The sequence below is a fragment of the Lepidothrix coronata genome, unplaced genomic scaffold (assembly GCF_001604755.1).
Source record: "Lepidothrix coronata isolate B3197 unplaced genomic scaffold, Lepidothrix_coronata-1.0 Scaffold49, whole genome shotgun sequence".
In the NCBI taxonomy this organism is placed as follows: Eukaryota; Metazoa; Chordata; class Aves; order Passeriformes; family Pipridae; genus Lepidothrix; species Lepidothrix coronata.
In genome coordinates, this window is record NW_016690229.1 from 4,410,013 (window position 1) to 4,432,691 (window position 22,679).

At 42.6% G+C, this 22,679-nt stretch overlaps 2 protein-coding genes across 5 annotated transcripts; both read left to right on the top strand.

Annotated features, from left to right (window-relative positions):
- The first annotated feature begins 19 nt into the window (after positions 1-19).
- On the top strand, positions 20-15,067 carry SS18L1 (SS18L1, nBAF chromatin remodeling complex subunit). 4 transcript variants are annotated; one of them, XM_017815266.1, is made up of 11 exons: positions 20-126; positions 4,074-4,150; positions 5,104-5,188; positions 6,009-6,153; positions 8,125-8,322; positions 9,316-9,480; positions 10,394-10,495; positions 10,898-10,990; positions 11,625-11,744; positions 12,489-12,616; positions 12,815-15,067. In XM_017815266.1, the coding sequence occupies exons 2-11, from the start codon at positions 4,074-4,076 to the stop codon at positions 12,839-12,841; spliced, it is 1,140 nt and encodes a 379-aa protein (XP_017670755.1). In that variant the 5' UTR covers positions 20-126; the 3' UTR covers positions 12,842-15,067. The 4 variants fall into 4 exon arrangements, with proteins under 4 accessions (XP_017670755.1, XP_017670753.1, XP_017670754.1 ...); XM_017815264.1 differs by having other exon boundaries at positions 37-165; XM_017815265.1 differs by having other exon boundaries at positions 41-153.
- Positions 15,068-16,574: 1,507 nt separating this feature from the next.
- MTG2 (mitochondrial ribosome associated GTPase 2) lies at positions 16,575-21,793 on the top strand. The gene is made up of 6 exons (XM_017815200.1): positions 16,575-16,757; positions 18,431-18,578; positions 19,203-19,318; positions 19,908-20,126; positions 20,808-20,946; positions 21,331-21,793. The coding sequence occupies exons 1-6, from the start codon at positions 16,575-16,577 to the stop codon at positions 21,723-21,725; spliced, it is 1,200 nt and encodes a 399-aa protein (XP_017670689.1). The 3' UTR covers positions 21,726-21,793.
- Positions 21,794-22,679: the final 886 nt, after the last annotated feature.

Consider the following 22,679-nt stretch of genomic DNA (forward strand, 5'->3'; position numbering starts at 1 on the left):
CCCCCGCTACGCTCTTGGCGTACGCACTCTGCGTACGCTCCCGGCGCAGGGGCCCCTGGAATGGCTCGGGTTGGGAAGCGCCTCGGAGAGCACGCCGTTCCGAGTGACTTACAGCGCTAAAATAATGTGAGATGCGTTTTCTTCCCGCGGAAGGTACACCGGAAAGTAAGAGACGGTGTTAAGTGATTTGAGGAATCCGTAGGTGTAACCGGGGCTATGCGGGGTTTTCATGGATTCACGGAATGATAGAACGCCATGGGTTGGAAGCGACCTTCAAGCTCATCTCGTTCCAGCCACGGCAGGGACACCTTCCACCAGTGCAAGTTTCTCCAAACCTTGTCCAGCCTGGCCTTAGACACTTCCAGGGATGGGGCAGCCACAGCTTCTCTGGCAACCTGTGCCAGGGCCTCACCACCCTCATAGAGAAGGGTTTTTTCCTAACACCTCATCTGAACTTTTTGTCTTTCAATTTTAACCCATTTCCCCTTGTCCTGTCACTCCACGTTCTTGTAAATTCTGTTGCCTCATCTTTCCTGCAGGCTCCTTTCAGGCACCATCAGGCCCCAATTAGGTCACCCCAGAGCCTTCTCCTCTCCAGGCTGAACAATCCCAACTCTCTCATCCTTTCCTCACAGCAGAGCTGCTCCAGTCCCTCTGATCACCTCGGTGCCTCCTCTGGACTCGCTCCAGCCGCTCCCTGTCCCTGCCGTGCCGGATCCCGGCGCCGGACGCGGCCCCACGGACCGGTCTCCCCTCAGCGGGGCCGGTACGCACTTTGCGTAGGCGCCCTCCGCGGCTCTGCCCGCGCTGGCGCGCCCGCCGTACGCAGTTGGCGTACGCAGTTGGCGCAGCGGGCGGCGCGGCCGAGGCTGAGGGAGCCCGGCGGCCGGGACGCACCATGTGCGGCCGGCGGGGAGGCGGCGGCGGGGCCGCTCCCGTCCCTTCCCCAAATCGCCGCCGCTCCCTCCCGCCACGAGGCTCCGGGGGTTTTTTGGGGGGCGAGGCGCGGGCCGTGCCCGCCCGCGGGGGGTGCGGTGCCCGCGGGTGGTGGCGGGGCGCAGATCGTACCATGTGCGGCCGCCCCCCTGGCCGTGCACTGCGGAGAATCCTCGCACGGCAATAGCAGCCAGATAATAACAATATTATTAGAGCCTGGGACCGATATATTATAGGCACATAAAACACCCCCACCATGTCGGTTGCCTTTGCTTCTGCTCGCCCAAGAGGCAAAGGGGAGGTCACCCAGCAAACTATCCAGAAGGTAAAAGAGCATGCTTTTATACAGACAATTTTAGACGTTTATTCCGTCCACGCTCCTGCAGCTGGAGGCTGATTTCTAGGGCGATCAGGAAAAACTCGTGAATTTGCGAGGGCTGCAGAGATGGACAGCTGGAGAGAGAGGTGGGGGAAGGAGGAGGAGGAGGAGGAGGAGGTGGAACAAAGCAAAGGTGTTGAGATCGCTGCAAAAGAGAGCGAGGGAAGGACGCAGGGAATAAAATCGGGATGGCACGTTATCCCCGCTGCTCGCCAAGGGGAAACGCTGCCAAGCAGACATTGGGAAACGGCAATAAAATCTGCAAATATGCGGTTAATTTATGATGGTGTGTCAGCTTCTGGCCCCAAAAAGAATCCAACCTAAAAAAAATAAAAAAGAAATAAAATCCTGAATTTACAAGGGCTTTCTTTTGTATCTGGATGCAGAATTTTAATCTCTCAGAAGATAGAGGGAGCACCAGCCACTGGTATTTTTCATATACTATTATTATTATTATTTGTGATGTGCTTATTGATGTTTGATGACAAACAAAGGTTTTGGAAGGTTTTCTCTGGAGGGGGGATCCCCGCATGGGTCTCATGTGGAGGCCGAAGCAGAGGGTGCCGAGTTGGGAAGTTATTGTTTCCTATTGCACACATGCTGACCCCCCTCTTCCTGCAGAAGGTGACGGTCAGGAACGACGAGGCTGGAAATGTCAATAAAGAAACGTGCATGTTTTTACTGCGGCTGCTATTTGTCATTTGTGTTTCTGTCCTGATTTTGGCCGTTCCCACCGCCCAGGTGTGTTGTGGTGGCAGCCACGTGTGAGTTCTGTGTGGTCCCTTCCTGAGGGCTGACCAGTGGAGAAGTGCCACTGCAAACACAGCAATTAACCCATCACCAGGGGCTGTGCAGCCAAGCCATGAGCTGGTGCCAATTCACGGCTCCAAGGGGAAAAAAAACCCTCAGAGGAAGCCTGTGACAGAGCAGAGATTCAGGCAGAACAGACTGCCACGAGAGAGGCTGAAGGGATGACTTGCATCTCAGGAAACTGTTTGGAAACATCCCATTTTGTGGAGCTCACGTGGTATTTTGAACCGATTCATTTTAAATAATGAAATATTTCAGGCTCAGTGAAGAAGTTTTTCTCTAACCTCTAGATCAGTTGGAGTTATTTCATAATTCAGATAGTTTGTACTTAAACCCATGACCTCTCACAGACAGAGGGCAGATAAAGTATCTTCAGTTTGATTTTCAAGCCCTTTTCCTTTTGCATATTCAGAAACTTTATGGAAGTTCTGTCTTTACAAATAATGAGTAAAACCCTTTCCCATCCCAGGTACATTTGATGGCAGGTTACTTCAGGGCTGTTTATCAGTGCTGGGCTGTTGGCAGTGATTTTCTCTTTGACAAGTGGCAATGCTGAGGAAGAGACTTCCAGGCACAGGAACTGGATGGGATTTACAGTCAAGGATAGAAATGGGGCAGAGAGAGGGGCAGATGCTCCTGCATTTTTTGAGCAGGAACTCCAAAGATCCTCATTAAAGTGAGCTTTTTAGAACACATACCAATCTCAATGAAGAAGAATATTCTTATTTGCATTCTTATTATATAAGCAGCTTGTTTTTATTTATTAACTCAATTTTAATAGTCTTTCAAAGCTGTTCTTATTCCAGTATCAACTATTCCTAAAATAGAGGAAGTCAGAGCTTTTGGCAATAGAGCAGTGATGGTGGTGCTCTAAAATAGTTCATCAATTAACATTTAATTAACATTTACAGGGTAGTGAACTTCAGTGTCTTCTGTGTAATGGTTCTTTCCTCTAGAGTTCTGTCCTGATGACACAGTGGTTCAAAGGCCCAGTCTTGCAAGCACTTGGTAGCAGTGGTACCTGCAAACAGTGTCATGTAGAGGCAAATCTAAATTTTTAAATGCTGGTGTTATTATTTTATTCCTTCACCTGCAGAAAGTTTGTCACAATCACAAGAAATCTGGGGGAGAGAGAGAAACTATTGTATTTGAAATTTTAAACCAAATCAAAGGATATTTTAAGCTTTTAATTGTGGTATGAGTTCATTAAATAAAGGTCAGTGATCATAAATTAACTGATCACAGAAAGGTTTGGGTTGGAAGGGACCTTAAAGATTGTCTCGTTCCAACCCCTGCCATGGGCAGGACCACAATGTATATGTTGTGATTGAGATATATATATATATATGATCTATAATTACTCTGTGTTTTCATTTTAAGTCCTCCCTCTATTGGGACTGAACTACCCCAAAGGACATGTTGGGATGTAATTCTCTTAAACATGGTTTCAGTAGCTCCAGTAATGTAAATTTTATACTTCACCGAGTTCAGCAGTTGGCACACACTTGTCCCGGGCGGGAAAACTAGTAGGTTTAATTATTTGAAAGTTTGTTTCTTATTTAAAAGTAGCCATATCAGTAAAATCTGACATTTTGGAAAGGTTTTGGTGATATTTTAGAATGAGGCAGAGGTGTTTCATAGTGAAAGCGTTTTCCTTCTTCAGCATCAAAATTTATCTGCCATTGAAGGGAAAAAAAGGTAAGTCCATTCATTCTTCTGTGCTGGGTATTTCAGTTAACTGCTTTAAAGGTAACTGTTCATAAGTGAATGATTTGAAAGCAGAATCCTGTGGCTCAATAAAGTCACGTGTAAGTACTTTGTAATATCCCAAGGCAACAAAACTGCACAAAACACCATCCAGTGCCAGGGAAGGTGGAGGATAACAAAAACACAGGACTTCCATACGATTCTTGTAGTAACATGTTTTGATCATATTTCTTTTATGCAGATGCTAGATGAAAATCACCACCTAATACAGTGTATTATGGATTATCAGAGCAAGGGAAAAACTGCAGAATGTACTCAGTGAGTATTATGGGTTTGGGAGTTTGTTGGAAAGTTTTGGTACTTCTTTTCAAGAAGAGTACTGTGAACAGTTCTGGTGACTGATCACTGAGAGAATAGTTGGGATATTCTTTTAGATTCACTTGTATTAAGAAATGTATATTGTTCTTGGAAGTTTTATTTCTGAAGTATTTGAGTATTTAGTATTTACAATATTTCAACAGGCCATTTATTAAAAGAATTATAAACAAATATGGTTACTGGACCACTTGCTCTACTTTGTCACTTTCCCAGATATTTTCCCCTTGTCAAAAGAAAATGCTAAAACCCCCTTTTCTTTTGCCTTCTTGGCACGGTCCCTGTTTCCAGAAGTCTGCCTCTTCCCTTTGCTCAGTGGCACAGCTGTCAGTTTGCTTTGGAAGCCTTCCTGTTCTTTATTACGAGCTTTTCCAGTTCATGGAGAACTGTGAAGGAGCACAAATGGCTCTGGTGCTGCTTACTTGAGCAAACACTCCAGTCAGAGCACTCTTGAAAAAAATCTTGTTCTTCTCAGCTTGCTGGCAGGGAAAACAGGTTTTGGTTTTTAGAGTTCTGGAATTTCATTACTACGAGGATCCTTGTTAGATAGAGGAGGGAAAGTGGCTGATTGTTGGAGCAGCTGACTGGGTGTCAGTCCTCAGAGGCTGAGCTCCAGCTCCACTGTTCAAAGTGCTTTCAAAGGAGAATGTATTTTACCTCTCCCTTCCCCCAGGTTTATCCTTTTGTAAAAGAGGTGTTGAACACACTGATCCTTGATGGAAAACATGACAGCACAGATAGAGGTCATTACTGCTGCTATTTATTTAGGACAGATCAAAAATGGGCTAATGTAATTTAACCAACCATTTGTAAATAGGAAAAAAAAAAATGAGACAGGTTTGGAATTTTCTGTATTGTTAACCCTTTCCAAATAAGCTTTACTCCTTGTTCTGTAGATACCAACAAATCTTGCACAGAAACCTTGTTTACTTGGCAACAATAGCAGACTCTAACCAGAATATGCAGTCCTTGCTTCCTGCTGTAAGTACCAGTCTACCTTCAATTAACTATGCCAGAGGGAAATGTTCTTTGATTCTGTCACTGATCACTGTCAATGAACCATATTTTGGTATTTTTGCAGCTAAAAGCCTTGAAGTGGCCAAGCAGGCCACCAAGCAAATCAAAAGTTACTTTTACTGTGTTTAAAATACGTTCTTTGGTACATTTGTGTTAATCTCTGTCTCCAAGGGTAAGAGTATTCTATACAATATAATATAGAGAGTACAACACTCTCTATACTGTAAATGGTGCAGTGGTACAGATCTGAACAGCTCCGTTTGTTCCAGATTCATTATTCTTTATCTGTTCTTATTTGGGGGAAAAAGTGCCAGTATTTTATGTCAAAAATCTAATTCAGCACTTGGGTATTGGCTTTGTCTTTAAACATTGTGTTATTCTTGCTCAGTGAATTGATTTGGGAGGTATCACACGTAACACAAACTACAGCATAGCTTGGCAAAGGTCAATCTGTCAACACACTTCTGTGTTGTCTTTGCTAATGCATTCCCTGCAGTGCTTGTGTTCTGAAATCCGTGTAAGTAGGGAAGGACGGGCACAGAAGCCAGAATCTGTGACAAGCAGAATTTTAAGACGTTCCCTGTGCTGCCTGTCGGCTGCTCTGTGTCGTGCTCAATGTCGCTCACACGGAGGAGTCACATGAAGAAAGGTTTACACAAAACGTGAAGGAAACACATATTTAGCTGAGGCAGTTCTTAGTCACAGTCAGACTAATTTGGGGGCTATTCTTTTTCTAATTAAAAACCTAACCTAAGAATTTGCTTCTCCTCCTTGTTGTTTGCAGCCACCGACGCAAAATATAAACTTGGGCCCCGGAGGGATGAGTCAGAGTGCATCCAACCAATCTCTCCATTCCCAGAGCAATCTCAGTGATGCCATTGGGACGGGCCTTCCTCCTTCCTCCCTCATGCAGAGTCAGATTAGCAATGGTGAGCTTTGGTCCCCTTTGTGCTGCTTTGCTGTTGCTTGGCAACAAAATCATTAATGCAGAATATACTTAGAGAGCTGGAAAAGACCTCTCCTAACTCACCTTTCAGGCATATGGGGATTTCAGGCACATGCTGAAATCACCACAAAATGGCTACGGGCAGTAATGGTGTTGGCTTCTGCAAGGACTCCAGTGTGCTTTGTATTTCTGCAGAGGAAATTAAAAACATTTTTTAAAAAACGCATAATGAAAATCACCAAGAGGCATCCAGGTTCTTAGTAAGAAAAATCATATATCGTGGCATTTTTCTCATGAAAGTGGTGGGGTTGGCGAGGGTAAAAATGGAATTAATTGCATGACTAACCACATAACCAAACCTTTAAATTGCATACCTTCCAGGATATGTGCCTTCTTACAAATCATTTGGTGTTGCACTAGCCTTTGTCCTCTACAGAAGTCTGCAGAGATTGTACTACATAGCCCAAGAGTTTGCACATTTTGTATTAATAAGATAATGTAATTTGTCTGTTTTTGTTCACACAACTACAATAATTGAAAAAGATTTTTTTTTTAATCTGTACATTTTATATTATGAATTATCTGTTTATTTCATAGTTCATAGCTACCTAGTCAGTTCTTATTGCTGTGGGTCTTTCCCAGACTAACAGAGCAAAACCAGTTTCTATAAATAGAAATACCTGATTGTAAAATCACAGACCTTGGCAGGGGGACTCAAGAGCAGATGCAAGCTATGAAATTACTTCTGAGTTTTTAAAAATCCATTTGTGATCAAGATGATTGTACCTTTTAAACTAATGGATGAGGTACCTTCTTTAAACAGCTACAACTTAAAAAGTGAACTTACTAGATTTTCTAGGACCTTCTTTTTGAAAGATTTAATACCTAGTATAAGTAATATAGTAAGTCAGTCAGAACATTGTTTTGTGTTACTAAGAATTAATGTTCTCAGTGTTGCTGTTTCTGGGTTCTCTGATTTGCCCCCCACACTCCAGGTCTTTGTTATAATTTAGTGCTGATTGAAAGAACCAGACTGGCAGTCCTGAAGACTGGAATTATCCACAGGACAGACCAGACAGGGCAGTTCCCTCAGGTTGCTCCAGCCTGGTACTAAGCCCAGCCTGAGCTGTGGGGTTTCAGGGTAGTTTCCTCTCTGCCCAGTCACCTGGGCAGTGCAAGGTATTTTATCATGAGCAGTATCAGTGCACTGGAAAGCTGACTGAGGATGTAGCTACACTTCAAATCGAAGGTGTGACTGAGAAGGCAGTAAAGTGCCTCTTTGAGTAGCCTGAGTAACAGCAGCAGTGATGGTATGTGCCTGCTGTGAGAGTAGGACACTCACACCCTTGCTTGATAGTGGTTTTTTTGGAAATTAGGAGTAAATATGTAGAAACAACTCAAATATGTGGGCTCTGGGACTTGTGAAAGCTTCTCATCTAATGGGAATGGAGATGGAAGTGTGTAGTGAACAGGTGCAGAGTTGTAAGGGAGGGAAGAAAAGGAAAGAAGCCGTGGAATATACTACATTTTATTCTTTATTGGTCTCAGTCAGGACTTGACAGGAATCACCTCAGTAGGAGAGTAGCTGGATAATTCCCTACACACATGTCAACACATGGATGTTTCCAGTGAAGTACCTAGTTTCAGGAAGTACCTGAAATTACTGGCATTGGTTAATTCTGCTGCCTCTGAGGAACTGGTTGTAGGGCATTGCTGCTGGTTTTGTTCTTCCTGTACAGCCTGGATTTGGCTGCCAGGAAGAGGAGGATCACTCCAGCTGTGCAGTAGGCAGTTCTAATTCCTCTGTAGATAACAGGGCATTTTAATAATGAAGATTGGGAGGTTTTTTTGTCTTGTCATAAGGTATTTCAGAAAGGCTGCGAGGGCTTTAACGCTCACTGTACACTGCCAATAATAGCACAGATTTTCTTGTTGCTCTCTCTGATTTTTCCAGGTCCCAACCACGTGTCTATGCAGCAGTCAGGCCAGAACACTATGCCCACAACCTCTCTGAGTATGACTGTCAGCAGTCATGGGACTGGCCCTGGTTACAGCCATACAGTGCCTGCATCTCAGAACGTGCCAATGCAAGGCCAGGGGTCAATAGGCAATTATGTCTCTCGAACAAACATCAACATGCAGTCTAACCCAGGTAACCTCCCTCTTCCTCCTTCTGGGCCAGCTTGACTTCTCAGTGACCTCAGAGGTTTACCACCACCACATGAATTTGTTCTGTAAATATTTTCTGTAGACAGTGACAAACATACCAGAGGAAAAGCCAGCTTTAAGACATCTCTGAATTTCAAGGTGTCAGGCGCCAGTATAAGTCAGAACAGTTTCAGACTTGCTTTAACCTACGCCAGCTTACCATGGTTAGTGATGAGCTGGGGAAAAGAGGGTTTGACAGAGGTGCAGCAGCACTATCTGATACCCCTGGGAGCAAATCCAGAGATCTGAGGGATCTGAGAAGCCCCTTTATCCAAGCTGACAGAGCCTCCCAATGAGTATAACACATTTACTGTTTGTACATTACCACCCCATTTTGTTATTTTACTGATACTTCACACTGCTTGCAGGGCATAGAGAACCTAGCAGACAACTCAATTAATCTCTTAATCTAAATTAAAATTAATCTAAAATTTAAAAAAAGCTTGCTCCTGAGTATTGAATGAGATGTCTCATGCTTTAGAATTGTTTCTGACAGTAAATTTAGGGATCGAATAAATCCTAGAATATCAATTTATTCAGACTGTATAATCATCAAGTAGACAAGAAGATGGGAGCAGAAGAAAGAGTTTATTAGAAAAGCAATACAGCAACGAAATGGTCAGGAGGTAGAGAGCAACAAGCATCAGTTCTTGTTTCTTTAACCCTACTGTAATAAGGTTTACATTCTTTTAAATAAACTAACTAATAATAATCAAGGCTGTATGTAGTGTTAGATATCTGACTGAAGCAAATGGCAAGAAGTGACCGTGTAATAAGCAGAGTTAAATAAATGGAGTAGGAAAACATCTCCCCCTGTGGAAAATTCACAGAATTATCAGGATGCACATTAGTTGGAGGTTTTAACTTGCTTCCAAAGAGACTAGGGAGAGAACTGCCACATCCTTTTAGAAAACAGTATTTTCCATGTACATTGCAGTCTCCATGATGCACCAGCAAGCAGCAACATCACATTACAACTCGGCACAAGGAGGGAGCCAGCACTACCAGGGACAGTCCTCCATTGCCATGATGAGCCAGAGCAACCAAGGCAACAGCATGATGGGGCAGCGACCCATGGGCCCTTACAGAGCATCACAGCAAGGTAAAATCTGCTGTTAGATCATTGATGTAACTGTTGTTAGATTGATGATATCCAGTCCATCCTGTGGGACACGTGAGTCAACAGAATTTCCTAGTCAGGCTTACGAACAGGGAATCCCATCCAGGAGCACAGGAAATCCCGAATGGTGGAAGTGTCATGACAATGAGATGAACCTGAATCTATTTTCAAGATTTATCTATTTAATTATTTCAGGTGTTTAGAAAAATAATTCTGTCTAAAAGGGATCATGTATCTCTAAAGAAAAGATGAACAATTTGATAAACAGCTCACTGAAGGCACTGGGAATCTTTGCAATTCTTTCACATGGTGTTGGATCAGCCGTAACATGGCACAGTTAACAAGGAACACATTTCTGCAAAGAAGATATAGTTTGCCAGCAATTAGAATGAAAAATTAGGCCAAGGAAAGGAAAACACCAGAGGGTAACTATCATGCTCTAAGACCTCTCTGGAAAAAGTTCTAAGAGGTAATAAAGCTGCTAGACTGATTCTAACATAAGCTGAATTTTGCAAATAAACAAATCAATGTATTAATTAAAATATATTTAATTCTGACTGTTTTCTTGAGCATGGAAATTCATTCCTGTGCTTTCTCATAACTCAGATTAGTAGATGAAACGCAGCCATTGCTTTCAGTGTTGCCGCAGAAGTGAGTGGTTCTAGGATGTTTTGCTGACTGCTGTGAGATTTCAATTTCAACCAGCTTTTTCTGAGAATACAAATTTATTTCCTTTTTCCAGTGAGCAAAACATTGTTATAGCTCTTCTCAATATACATAGCTTGTTTACTTATCTGGACATAAACTCTGTTTTCTTCAAAAAACATAGATAAGAGAAACCCATCCCTTAGGAGTCCGTAGGCTCAGGTTGTTCTGTCTTGTCTGTGCCTTGCAGGTTCCTCGCAGCAGTACATGGGTCAGGAAGAATATTACAGTGAACAGTACAGCCATGGCCAAGGCTCATCAGAACCTATGAATCAGCAGTACTACCCAGATGGTAATTCCTCTGAGCTGGAGTCACTGTGACACTGATAAAGTGCAGAGCACCGTGACTGCCACATCCAAGGACATGGCAAACCTATCATGATTCATTTCCAGTTTAAATGCTAGAAAATTCTAGTCCCAGGGCATGGCAGCCTGGTATAAAACATACTCATCAGTGCACCCTGCTATCCAAACTGCTGCAAATAGAGCCCAAAGCCCAGTTTGGATTAATAAATCCAGTAGATTTATCCATAGGTGTGACTTTCCTTGCCATGCGTTTGACCTCCCACATAAGGGGTCTGTATTTCCTCTCAGCCTCCTCTTGGTGCGTAAGCAGCTTCACAGTGTATCATTCAACAACATGTGTATAGTAATATCAACAATGTATGTGATAAATCTTTGTGACTCCTTGCAGGACACAGTGATTATGCCTATCAGCAGTCATCCTACACTGAGCAGAGCTACGACCGGTCGTTTGATGACTCCACACAACACTATTATGAAGGAGGTAGGAAAATATAGCAAAATCTTAACAGTAGTACCTCAGTCAATTCAGTATGCTATTAAGATATCTGAACTCTAAATTAACTGGAGATATTAATTATGATACAGCAAGGTGGCATTTAGGAGAAGCAGTGTTGTCTATAGAGCCTCTATTCATTTTATTGTTTCAGGATACAGCAAATGGAATTTCCATCATAGGCATTTCAAGGAGATGCCAGTGACAACTAGATAAGTGGTCTTTCTGGGATATATGAATAAACATCATTATCTAGAAGAAAATACAGTGGGAGGGCTTCTTGAGAAACTGGCTATTTACCCAGGCACCCTTATCTTTGTGACTTTGTTTTTCTTCTGAAACACTTCTGGGGTGAAAAAAAATCCTTTGGGGAACAGGCTCCTTATTTGTTTGTTTAGTGATGTGTATAAAAAAATAACTCTCCTATTCAAAAGAAATAAAAATTACCAAAGAAATAAACATCCTGCTTGGCAAAATGCAATCATCTGTTTCTGAAAAGAAAGTTCCAGAGTACGAATTGCAGGCCAAGGCTCCTTCTGCCTTTGTTTTCCTTATGATTCGTGTGTACAGTGAAATACCTGCCTCATCTCTAACCAAATTATTTCAATTGTCCCCTCCTTAGGAAATTCTCAGTACAGCCAGCAGCAGGCAGGATACCAACAGGGAGCTGCACAACAGCAAACATATTCCCAGCAGCAATACCCAAATCAACAGAGTTACCCAGGACAACAGCAAGGATATGGTAAGAAAACTGTCCTTGGCTGGTCAAGGGTTTGCAGTGCTTCATCCTGATGCCTCATTCCTAAACTAAAATAGGCTGTAAACTATTTCCTTGATTAACCTTGGTCATCCATGTGCCAAAATTAGCCAAAAAGACAGTAAAGGGATTCAAGGCAGTAACATACATTAGTGTAGCACTGCATTCCATACTGTTATATTAGCATCCTGAATCCCTCTCTCTTTTGAAAGAAAGTTAGAAAATAGACATTTACTTCATGGGGACTTTGTGTTAAACATTATCAGGATGTCACTGCCTGGGTTCCCAGGCCTCCTACACACCTAGTCCTTCAGAACTGACATGAAGAACATCAGCAGTCCAGATAATCCCTCCTCCCTCGCTCGAGGCACAGCCAGATTAGATAGGAACTTAAACATGCAATTGTTACCAAAATAAAGGCCAGGTAGCTACATAGAATTAATAACTGAGCTGTGCCAACACAGGTTTCAGAGAGGTAAATCACTTAGAAGTATATCACTTTTTCGGAGCAAAGTGTAAAACCTGAAGTTTACAGTCCTGCAACTACATTATTAGTAGTATTAACACCTCCTGGTGTAAAGCTAGAGGGGAGGTCTAGGCAGAATTTACTCACAGTTCGTACTCACAGAGCTTACTTTATTGGCATCATGTTTAACACTGAGGGGTAATTAACCGTAAGAATCCCCCCAGCAAATCAGGCCTTAGTAATGGAGTTTACTGTCTTCTCAGGTCCTGCACAAGGAGCCTCTTCACAGTATTCCAGCTACCAACAGGGACAGGGGCAGCAATATGGAAGTTACAGAGCTTCCCAGACAGGCCCATCCGCTCAGCAACAGAGGCCTTATGGCTATGAGCAGGTAAATTGTCTAAATCTGCTCTGAAAAAGCAGATTTAGCTGTTAGCTCTGCACATAAATCTATCTGATAATTTGGTGCAGGCGTATTGGTGATACTTCAGTGGGTCTTGTAAAATTCACAGACCAAAAGAAATTGCCTAACTCACTGTAAGCCTCCAATATATAATCCTTCAACATTTCTATTTCTCTTTTTTTACAGGGACAATATGGAAATTACCAGCAATAAAGGAATACGATGCTGTGTCAGATTTATTTCAGTGGTATCTTCTCCATCTTTCGAACTGGATGTACAGGCAGTTTTGATTAATTGTAATATGTTGGTTACCCCTTAGCACAAAGCAGCGTCTGTATGTGAACAGTGTTCATTTCATGCTGGATATGAAGCAGTGCACTACTGGTAACAAGACAATGCTTTAATGGTTTGATATTTGGTGCTGTGTATAGTACTGTATGTTGATACAACGCAGAAGTTTTCCATTTACCCCCCTCCCCTTGCCCCATTCTTGATGTTTCTAAATAGCTTTAGGATCATTTGATCACAGTTGTGCCCCGTTCTGGAAAACAGCCAGGTTGTTCTGCAGTCTGGCTCAGTACAAAGCTCATCACTCACATCTCAGTCCAGGGAAGTTCACTGTGGTAGGTTATTGATCTTTTTCTAACTGAATGCATTGATGATTACCTGCCAGCCTCCAAAATCCATGGCTCTTAACTTCTTAAGAACAAGTGGATGGATACATTCCTTTTATAAAAACAGTTCTATGCTATCTGATAAAAATAAAATTAACTGCAACTTCTGTAATACCTACCTACCGAAACCTTATAATTCAGTAATCCTCATAAGTCCACATTTCTGTTGTAAAAGGTACAGAAAGAGGACCTAAAACTATGGTTGTGGAAATGTTGATCATTAGAGGCACCTTTTATCTGTCCGTGTAAACGGAGGTATTTCTGTCGTGGAAAGAAAAATAGAAGGGAGCTCTGGGATCTTCAGTGTCCGCCTGCTCGACCTCAATATTGCTTCATATCGTGCTTAGCTGAGAAAAACATCTGGCAAAAGTCCCGTCTTGAATATGCTACTCCAAATTTTGTAACTTGGATATACATTTTCACGCCAAATTTCACAAGCAGGTGGCTGGCATCCTTCTTTAGTTCTGGTTCTGCTGCCCTTGCTCAGATCTCCCAGCAAGCATTGTAACCGTAAATGTTGTCAGATTTGTTGGTCTGTTGTTCTTACAGTTCATCATCACCTTTATTTTCCTCTTGTAGCTTGACAGAAATCATTCAGAAGTAAAAGAAAAAAAAAATCCATCTTTATTGCAGATGAGCAACTAAATTCAGCTTTAATTGTGAAACACTATTATGCATATGGAGAGGGGAGCTATTAATGGGGTCAACCAGTGAGGGAATATTTATAGAGGGAGAATTTAGAGATAAAAACTAGTGGTATGTAAAAATCAGTATGAACAATGTAAGTCGCTTCTATTCAGTTTTATATGTTCTTATAAAGTGTTGATAAAAAAAAAAAAAGAAGCACTTTTAAAGTGCTTATGTAAGTGTTGAACAAAATACTGTGTCCAAATTTGTCTGAGGCAAAAAGCTGGGGTGACTGTACCCCACGAGCATTTTTTAATATGAGATTAACTGCAAATTTGCAATCTAGAGTAATCTCTGTAGGATTTTCTCCTTGTTCTTTGTCTGAACTGGTATATTTATGGGATTTCAAGTTCAAGTACTTTATATTTTTAAAAACCAAGACCACAAGAAAAACAGAACATCTCTCAATTCATTACTTTTTTTCCTTTATAGGAAAGTCTTTAACTGGACAACCGAAGAGTTTACTGTTAAATGTTGTCCAAGCACTGCCCTTCCTATGTTAATAATTTCAATTACTGGTAAAATAGAAGACATTTTTTTAGTCAGTCCTCATTTCTCTCATCTTTCCTGCTGGTGTTTTCATACAAATAAGTACTCTCAAATAGCAATGAACAGAAAGGAAGTGAGATTGTTTTCCTTACAATATTTAATATTATAAGTAGCCAGAAGAATGCAATATTGCTCTTTGCCAGCTTGGAAATATGCCTTTTATGTGGTTTTTGAAAGTGCTGAAATGCTTTTGAGAGAATATAAACAACACTTAAACTGAAACAGCAACATTACATCAATCTGAAATGTCTTACATTAAGAACTTCGTGAATGTTGTGTATATAATGTATTTGAAAGAGCACTTTGGAAATAGTTTGTACATTTATTTCCTAATTTATACATGATTTTTAGTGTTAATATTTCTAATTGTTAATAACAAAATGTTTATTTAATGTGTTGTCCATTTTTATGTATTAATGTGGAAACAAAGTGATGCCAGCATTTTGACTTCTTCCATGAATTGTATCATTTTCTGTTTTGTAATACGAAATGCTTGAAAACTGTTTAAGTTAAATATTATCTGAAAATGAAGTTGGTGGTACTTTTCTTATGACACATAGAATGGAAACAACAGGTAAAGGGAGATTATTTTGAGCTGTGCCTTCTGCCCTACTTCTCTGATAGTGCTTATATAAGTGTTATGGTTATGATATGGATGGTTATAGAATCATAGAATGGTTTGGGTTGGCAGGGACCTGAAAGCCCATCTCGTTCCACCATGGGCAGGGACACCTTCCACTAGACCAGGTTGCTCGAAGTGTCCAGAGGATGGTGCCAGACTCTTTTCAAAGGTGCCCAGTGACAGGACAAGGAGCAATGTCCATAAACTAAAACACAGGAAATTTTACCTCAACATGAGGAAGAACTTTCCATTGAGGGTAGCAGAGCCTTGGAACAGCTGCCCAGGGAGGGCATGGAGTCTCCCTCTCTGGAGACATTCCAAACCCACCTGGACGTGTTCCTGTGTCACCTGTTCCAGGTGACCCTGCCTTGGCAGGGGGTTTGGACTGGGTGATCTCCAGAGGTCCCTTCCAACCCTAATGATTCTGTGACTCTCTGAAAGCCCCACCCAACCTGGCCTTGAACTCTTCCAGGGATGGGGCATCCATAGCTTCTCTGGGCAATTACATATGACAAAAGCTTGTCAGTGGGTCACACTGAGTGATGGTGTGGGGGGATTCGGGGCCTCCTCATGGGGCAGGGACACCAAGAGCCACCACCCACACCTGCACCTGCATTACTCGGGGATCACTGTGGGAACAGCGACTGTTAGCACTGGTGAGGCCGAGGTGGCCAGAGGAGGAGATCCCTGAACCCCTCTGGGACAATCCCCAGTATCAATCCAGGCTGTGGAATGAACTGATGGAGAGCAGCCCTGAGGAGAAGAACTTGGGGGTGCCGGTGGGTGAGAGGCTGGACGTGATCCAGCTCAGAAACCCCCATGTGCTGGGCTGATCCCACAGCGTGGGCAGCAGGGATGGGGGGATTTCTGCCCCTCTGCTGCCTCGAGCTCTGGGGACCTCAGCACAGGAAGGACATGGACCTGCTGGAAGGAGTCCAGAGGAGGCCACCAAGGTGGAGCACCTCTGGTATGAGGAAAGGCTGAGAGAATTAGGATTGTTCAGCCTGGAAAAGAGGTGACCCAGTTGTGGCTTTCCGGTACCTACAGGGAGCCGACAAGACAGATAGAAACTATTTACAAGGGTGTGGAGTGACAGCACAAGGGGGAACGGCTTCACACTGCAGAGGACAGGTTTAAATACTAAGAGGAAGCTCTTTGCTGTGATGGTGACGAGGCACTGGCACAGGTCGCCCAGGGAAGTTGTGGATGCCCCATCCGGGCTGGACGGAGCTCGGACCAACCCCGTCTAGTGGAAGGCGTCCCTGCCAGAGGCAGCGGCTTGGAACGGGATAACCCTTAAAGCCCGTTCCCACCCAAAGCATGCCGCGATTCAGCGATCCGCGGGCGGACCCGGCCCTCACGGCCCCACGGCGGCTGCGCTGGGGGCGCGGGGCGGGCCCGCCTTGCCGCGGCCATGGCGGTGCCGGCGCTCGGGGCCGGGCTGGGCCGCGCCGCTGCCGGGGCCGCGCTGGGCGGCCGTGCCCTGTGGAAGCCCGTCCTGCTCCTCCTCAGCCCGCCGAGTTTCTCCACGACCTGCGCGAGGTGCGCCAAGGACAGGCGGCTGAGGCAGAAAAGAGCCATTACGGAGCGGCAGCTGGTGAGTGCCGAGGGGGCTGCGGGGCGGGCACCCCCCGCCCGCCTCAGCTGCAGCTCCCGCCTCCTCGCACCGAGCTGCTGCTGTGAGGAAATACCGGCTAAAATACAATAAACTCTCGGAATAGTGAGGAAATGGGGCTGCCCCGCGACATCACGGTGTTCAGAGGGGTCACAGCAGCAGTCACCCTTTATGCCTCTTTGGGGAGGGTCGAGAAAGCAAAAATTCTTTTTTAGGTAAAGGTGTAAAGCATTCAATAATAAATAATAAAACATTTTAAAAATTAGCTTTAGAGCTAAAATATTGTTTTGTTTCTCACTGTTTTTTAAGTCGTGCATAGTAGCCAGCTGCCAAACAGGTATCATTTTATGTCAGACTGTAGGGTCCTAGAATTTACTCTTCATCTTAATTTTGTAGTTACACGTCTGTGGAAATTCTTATTTTTTAATGATCCATAAATCACTTCCCAGTCAAAGCCATAGTTTCCCGTCTTGCCATGTGGTGGTGCCAAATACTTTTCTAAAAGAGGCTTTTTAAGGCATCACTGGTCTTAGTATAACTTTAATTATCGACAGTTCGGTTTTGAGGGTTTCTTTTCTCTCAGCTGGTTCTCTTTGGTATCAAAACACTAATAAGACTTTTTCTCCCTCAGATACTATTTGGTCTGTTTATTTAAAGTGACCCTTATTGCCCATTCTCATGAAGTCCCTTTAGTAACTGACAGAATTTGAATGTTACCATGAGTTTCTCTTTTCCTCTCTCTGTGTAAACAATTCCACCTGCCTGTATAAATGTACTTCTCTAATATTTTCCCTCTGGAATTTCAGCCCACTTTCAGAAATAGGTAAATATCGTTCAACCTGTTTTTCTGATAGAAAAGCTGAAACACAGTGCAGCATAATTAGTTTGCCAGAAGTCAAACATTAAATTAATACCAGAAATAGAGCCAAGATTTGGAATTCTCTTTACACTGTATATCTATCTATCTATCTATCTGTCTCTCTCTCTCTCTATATATATATATATTAGCTCCTGAAGAGTTGGTATGGCATATACTAAGATTTTCTCTGCTTATTCTGTTTACAAGTACTTTATACTGTCAGAAGATTGTAGTTTGCCTTAATTTCATCATCTGGTATGGAAAGCAGTGAATTGGTGTGAGAATATCCCTCCCACATGAGCACCGTGCCCTTTTTGCAAATTTCAGTTCAATTTTAAGAAGCAAAAAGCTTATGAATTTGTTTTTTCTTTTCATGAGTAGGAACACAATTACTTAAGTGACTTTGATTTATAGTGTGGTAGCTGTCTTGAGCTACCTGTCAGCATTGTATAACTGTATTAAAAGGATACTTCTCCTGATATAAGTTCCCTTAACATGAATTTTATTTTTCTGGTGCCTGAGCTGCTGCGTGAAGTTATATCAACACAGCCTCAGGCATCTGCTTTTAAGGGGGTTCTTAAAAATACTTGAAAAATGAGATCTGTTTTTCTTTGTTATTACATTTAGTACAGTGCATTTCATTGATCTGTGAATGGCAGCAGAGTTCTGATACATTTTTATCATTGAATGGAACTCGTCATGACTGAAAATAGCAGGCCTGCCTATTATTAAAACTTCTTGGAAGATGACTCTGATAAATTGTACTTAAAGTGTACAACCCCCACCCTTGTTACAGACACGATATTTCGTGGATCACCGGAAAGTGCGCGTGGTCGGAGGACAAGGAGGGGCAGGGGGTTTTTCCTTCTACAGCGAGCCCAGGAAAATATTTGGAGGTCCTGATGGTGGAAACGGAGGTGATGGGGGTCACGTCATTTTGAAAGGTAAAACTCACTGAATCTGTTTTGTCTCGTGTTGTTGTCTTACTGCTTAACACCCCACCCCAGCAAAACCAGCCCTGCGTGGATGGTAAGAAATGGTAAATGTCAAAAATGTTAAAATGGTTACTTCTGTGTGAGGTATCTTTGCTTTTTAAGCTTTGTCCTGAGCTGTGGTAATGGGGGCACAAATGACACTGACAGCCTTAGAAAGCTTTTGAAAAGTCAAGGTATTTTGCACATATATTAGTGGCTGTTGCCTGACTGTTATGGTAAGGCTGGGATCTGATTAAATTTTCCTCTTAAAATGAATAAAGCTGTTTCTGCCTCTATCCTGGTGCAAAATTTGCTAATCTAGCAAATTAATTTTCCAGAGTATTTTGTAATGGTTGCTTTTGAAATGACCACTATATTAAGTGCATCACTGATAAACCTAAGTAGATAAGCAAAGGCAGTTAAACTTCATCACAACTTAGATTAACATTAGTCTGCCCTGCTATGTTATTATTGAGACAGTAAATAGATATGCATTCATGCAGTATTCAGAAAAGGAAAGAACAGTCAAGAGGTTGCTCTTCTGTGTCTGTTTTACCAAAACTGTGTTCAAAATATGTGTGTTTTGCTTTACAGCTGACCAGCAAACAAAATCACTTTCTTCAGTGCTCCCCTTCTATCAGGGTTTTCATGGAGAGAGAGGAGGAAGAAAAAACTGTTATGGAGCTAATGGTGCATATGTGTATGTTAAAGTAAGTAAATGAGTGTTGCCTGCCTAGTGTTAGTTTGGTACCATCCTGATTTTCAAGCTGGAGAACCTTATTGTGAGCAAATCTGTGCATGTTTGCAGGGAGCCTTGTGTACTGTCTGCTGAGACAGGGCTGGTTGGCACAGGGCAGATCAACCTGCTTTAAGTCGTTCATAAAAATTAAACTCTTTTGGAAGGTGCATCTGGTCAAAACAATTTGCTTTACTTCTAAGGATCACATCTAGAGCAGTCTGAACACAGAGCTTCTTAAGTAGGAGCAGATTTCTTTTCTTCAACTGGCCTGTTTTGGTGCACACCTGCAATGTTTCTTACCTTGCTACTGTTCTCAGGCTTTTTAAAGGCAATTTATGGTTCTGCTAACACTTTAATGAAGGGTAAATGTCTGACAGTGCTCTTTGAGTTCAGAAAGTGAGCTTCATGAAATGCAATTCTGTTTTTGGATCCTTCAGGTTGAGAATATGGAGCAGTGGCTTTCAGCAGATCTGAGATTGTCTGGTAAAGGACCTGCTGCCACCAGCTCTGCTGCAGGCTTTGAGCTTCCATGTAACGCTTGCATCTCTCTTCACTTGAAGGTCCCTGTAGGTACTTTGGTGAAGGAGGATGGGGAAGTTGTGGCTGACCTCACTCAGCATGGTGAAGAGTATGTTGCAGCTTATGGAGGAGCTGGAGGGAAAGGGAATCGCTTTTTTCTTTCCAATGAAAACCGGTCTCCAACATTATTTACTCCGGGAGAGCCAGGTCAGGAAAGGGTCCTTCATCTGGAACTCAAGACAACAGCTCATGCAGGACTGGTGAGTTGCTGTGGTTCTTCAGCTTCCTTATCATTGTAGGATGACACTTGACTGACTGAAGAAATAATGGGTGATAACATTTTCGTTAGCCTCTGGCTTGCTTGTTTAGAGATGCAGCTCGATGCTTTCTTGCTATTATGTGGTAGAAAGGTGTCCACAATGATTCACAGAGCTGTCACTCTCTTGCAACTTGATGTTGTCCTGCTTCTGCTAAAATCCACACTATATATAGAAAAGCAGTGTGCAAGATTCGTCAGTGATTGGTGATGAGGTACAGCAGCTTTGTCTGTTGATTCTGCAGATGAACAAGACAATATAGAGAATTCTTCTAAATTAGTTTGTTTTCTTGTTTTCTTTAATTGATAAAGTTCACATAATTTATATTTCATCCCTGTCTTTCTCTTTTTACAGATAGTAAACATTTGATTTTGTTAGATCCAAGTTTAGCATCCTCTGAAACGAAAAATGTATTTAGACATGAATGCCAAGTCAACTTAGGGCTTAAACTTTTTTCATAATGGAGTATGGAAATGCTTTAACACCAGCTGGTAGAGCTGTTAAAGTTATGCTTTGCTGCAGAGTGTTCTTACTGTAGTTCAACAGCTGCAGAATAACTGTCTAGTCTAGTGAAATTTTGCATATTTCCTTAAAGATTCAGGAATGTAAGTGTTTGTATTCCAGGTGGGCTTTCCCAATGCTGGCAAATCCTCACTTTTGAGAGCCATCTCCCGTGCAAAGCCAGCCGTGGCTGCCTACCCCTTCACAACCCTAAACCCCCATGTTGGCATTGTCCACTATCAAGACTATGAGCAAGTGGCAGGTGAGAATTGGAGCGTGTTGTGTGTACCCTGATGGCAGTTTGTGTCACCTGGGCAACGCTTTGAAATGCTGCAGAAGCAAGTTTAGCAGTTCCTGTAGAATTCTAAAGAACTTCAAGCAAAACTATACTGAAAGCCCATGTCATGTTTCACTTGTAGGTACCACCCTTAATATCTTAACTAGCAATCTGTATGCTGTCTGGAACAACCTAAATTTAAGTGTTTTAAAAGATAATAGCAGCAAACTTAAGGTGAGGCGTGCTTTAATATTGATGCACTGAGACATAACTCTAAATGTATTTGCACTGACCAGTAAAAGGGATTTGTTATTTGGGGTTTTTTTAATTGGATGTGGTGGATTGACTGTGGAATTTCTCCCATTGCAGTTGCTGACATTCCTGGCCTAATCAAAGGTGCTCATCAAAACCGGGGCCTCGGGGTGACCTTCCTGAAGCACATCGAGCGCTGCCGCTTCCTCCTGTTCGTGGTGGATCTCTCTGTGCCTCAGCCATGGGTTCAGCTGCAAGACTTGAAATATGAACTGCAACAGTATGACAGAGGATTGTCTGAGAGGCCCTGTGTTGTCATCGGGAATAAGATTGACCTTGCTGAGTCCAGGATCAATCTGCCCCTCCTCAGGGAGCGGGTAGCCGAGCGGGTCATCCCGTTGTCTGCACTGACAGGAGACAACTTGGAGGAGCTGCTGTGGCATCTCAGAGAACTGTATGACACTTATGTGAAGACAGAACAATCACGAGGGCAAAGCCCAGTCAAGTGGTAGGAACCAGAACTGCTGTGGGCTGTGCTGGAAGGAGAACAAAAATAAAATCTTCATTTCATTAGATTGCATCTCTGTGGCTTGGTTTCTTTTTTCCTGGGTTATTTTCTCTTTTAAAATGCCAGGGCACAGTGTGTGGATTTGTTCTGGGTTGCTGCATTGGAAAGATTGTTTTGTTTGTTTGTTCACCTGGAGGTGTCTCAGGTGTTTTACAGCAAAATTTGAAAATTGTAGTTGTGATGGGTGTTGAATTGGAAACCTGGATCTTGTTTGGCATTCGATAGTTAATTATGGGATGAAGAGAATGCTATCTAGTAGAAATAGCTGAAATTCAGGATCTGCAGGAGATGCTGGCTTGTTTTATGAGTTGTAGTGAAGTTTATTCTCAATTTTCACTAATCAAAAATTCTAAAATAAAGTGGTCCCATGTTTATCTGTTTTTATACAATGACCAATTTGAGTCATCTTCTCTTAATTTTTTTTCCTTCTCTGCTGTGATTTCGTGTGAGTTTTTACCCTCAGAGGAGGCACAGCTCTTCTGTAATTTTAGGGAGGAGGAGCACAAAACAACTGCAATTAATTACTGAAACATTTCCTGATCAGTATAAATATTAACTATCTTTAAATGCTGGTAGCAGCTAAGCAGCAGTATAAACTAGCCAGGGAACAGCCATTTGAGACTCATTTCTGGGTTTTCCCATTTCCTTTAGAAATCTCAAGCAATGTTCTGAGAAATCCTAGGCTTAGATATTTCAAATAAAAGAAAAATGCAGTTCTTTGTCCCCCCTCCTTATTTTTTTTTAACCGTGTGATTTTTTGGACCATGTTCTTAAATTTTATTCTCTAGGAATTCAGAAATCTTGATTTAAGAACAGTGGATCTTTGCCCTCTCACGCTGAAGGAAGAGTTGCTTCTGTATGCTCTGGTTATATTTTGCATAGAAGATAATTATGCTAA

Bases quoted from the DNA above. Each gene is read 5' to 3' on its own strand.
- MTG2 (XM_017815200.1), top strand. From the start codon at position 16,575: ATGGCGGTGCCGGCGCTCGGGGCCGGGCTGGGCCGCGCCGCTGCCGGG. The intron at 18,579-19,202 runs GTAAAACTCACT...TTTGCTTTACAG, and splicing joins GGGTCACGTCATTTTGAAAG to CTGACCAGCAAACAAAATCA. The intron at 19,319-19,907 runs GTAAGTAAATGA...CTTCACTTGAAG, and splicing joins GTGCATATGTGTATGTTAAA to GTCCCTGTAGGTACTTTGGT.
- SS18L1 (XM_017815263.1), top strand. From the start codon at position 1,193: ATGTCGGTTGCCTTTGCTTCTGCTCGCCCAAGAGGCAAAGGGGAGGTC. The intron at 8,323-9,315 runs GTAACCTCCCTC...TGTACATTGCAG, and splicing joins CAACATGCAGTCTAACCCAG to TCTCCATGATGCACCAGCAA. The intron at 10,496-10,897 runs GTAATTCCTCTG...GACTCCTTGCAG, and splicing joins TCAGCAGTACTACCCAGATG to GACACAGTGATTATGCCTAT.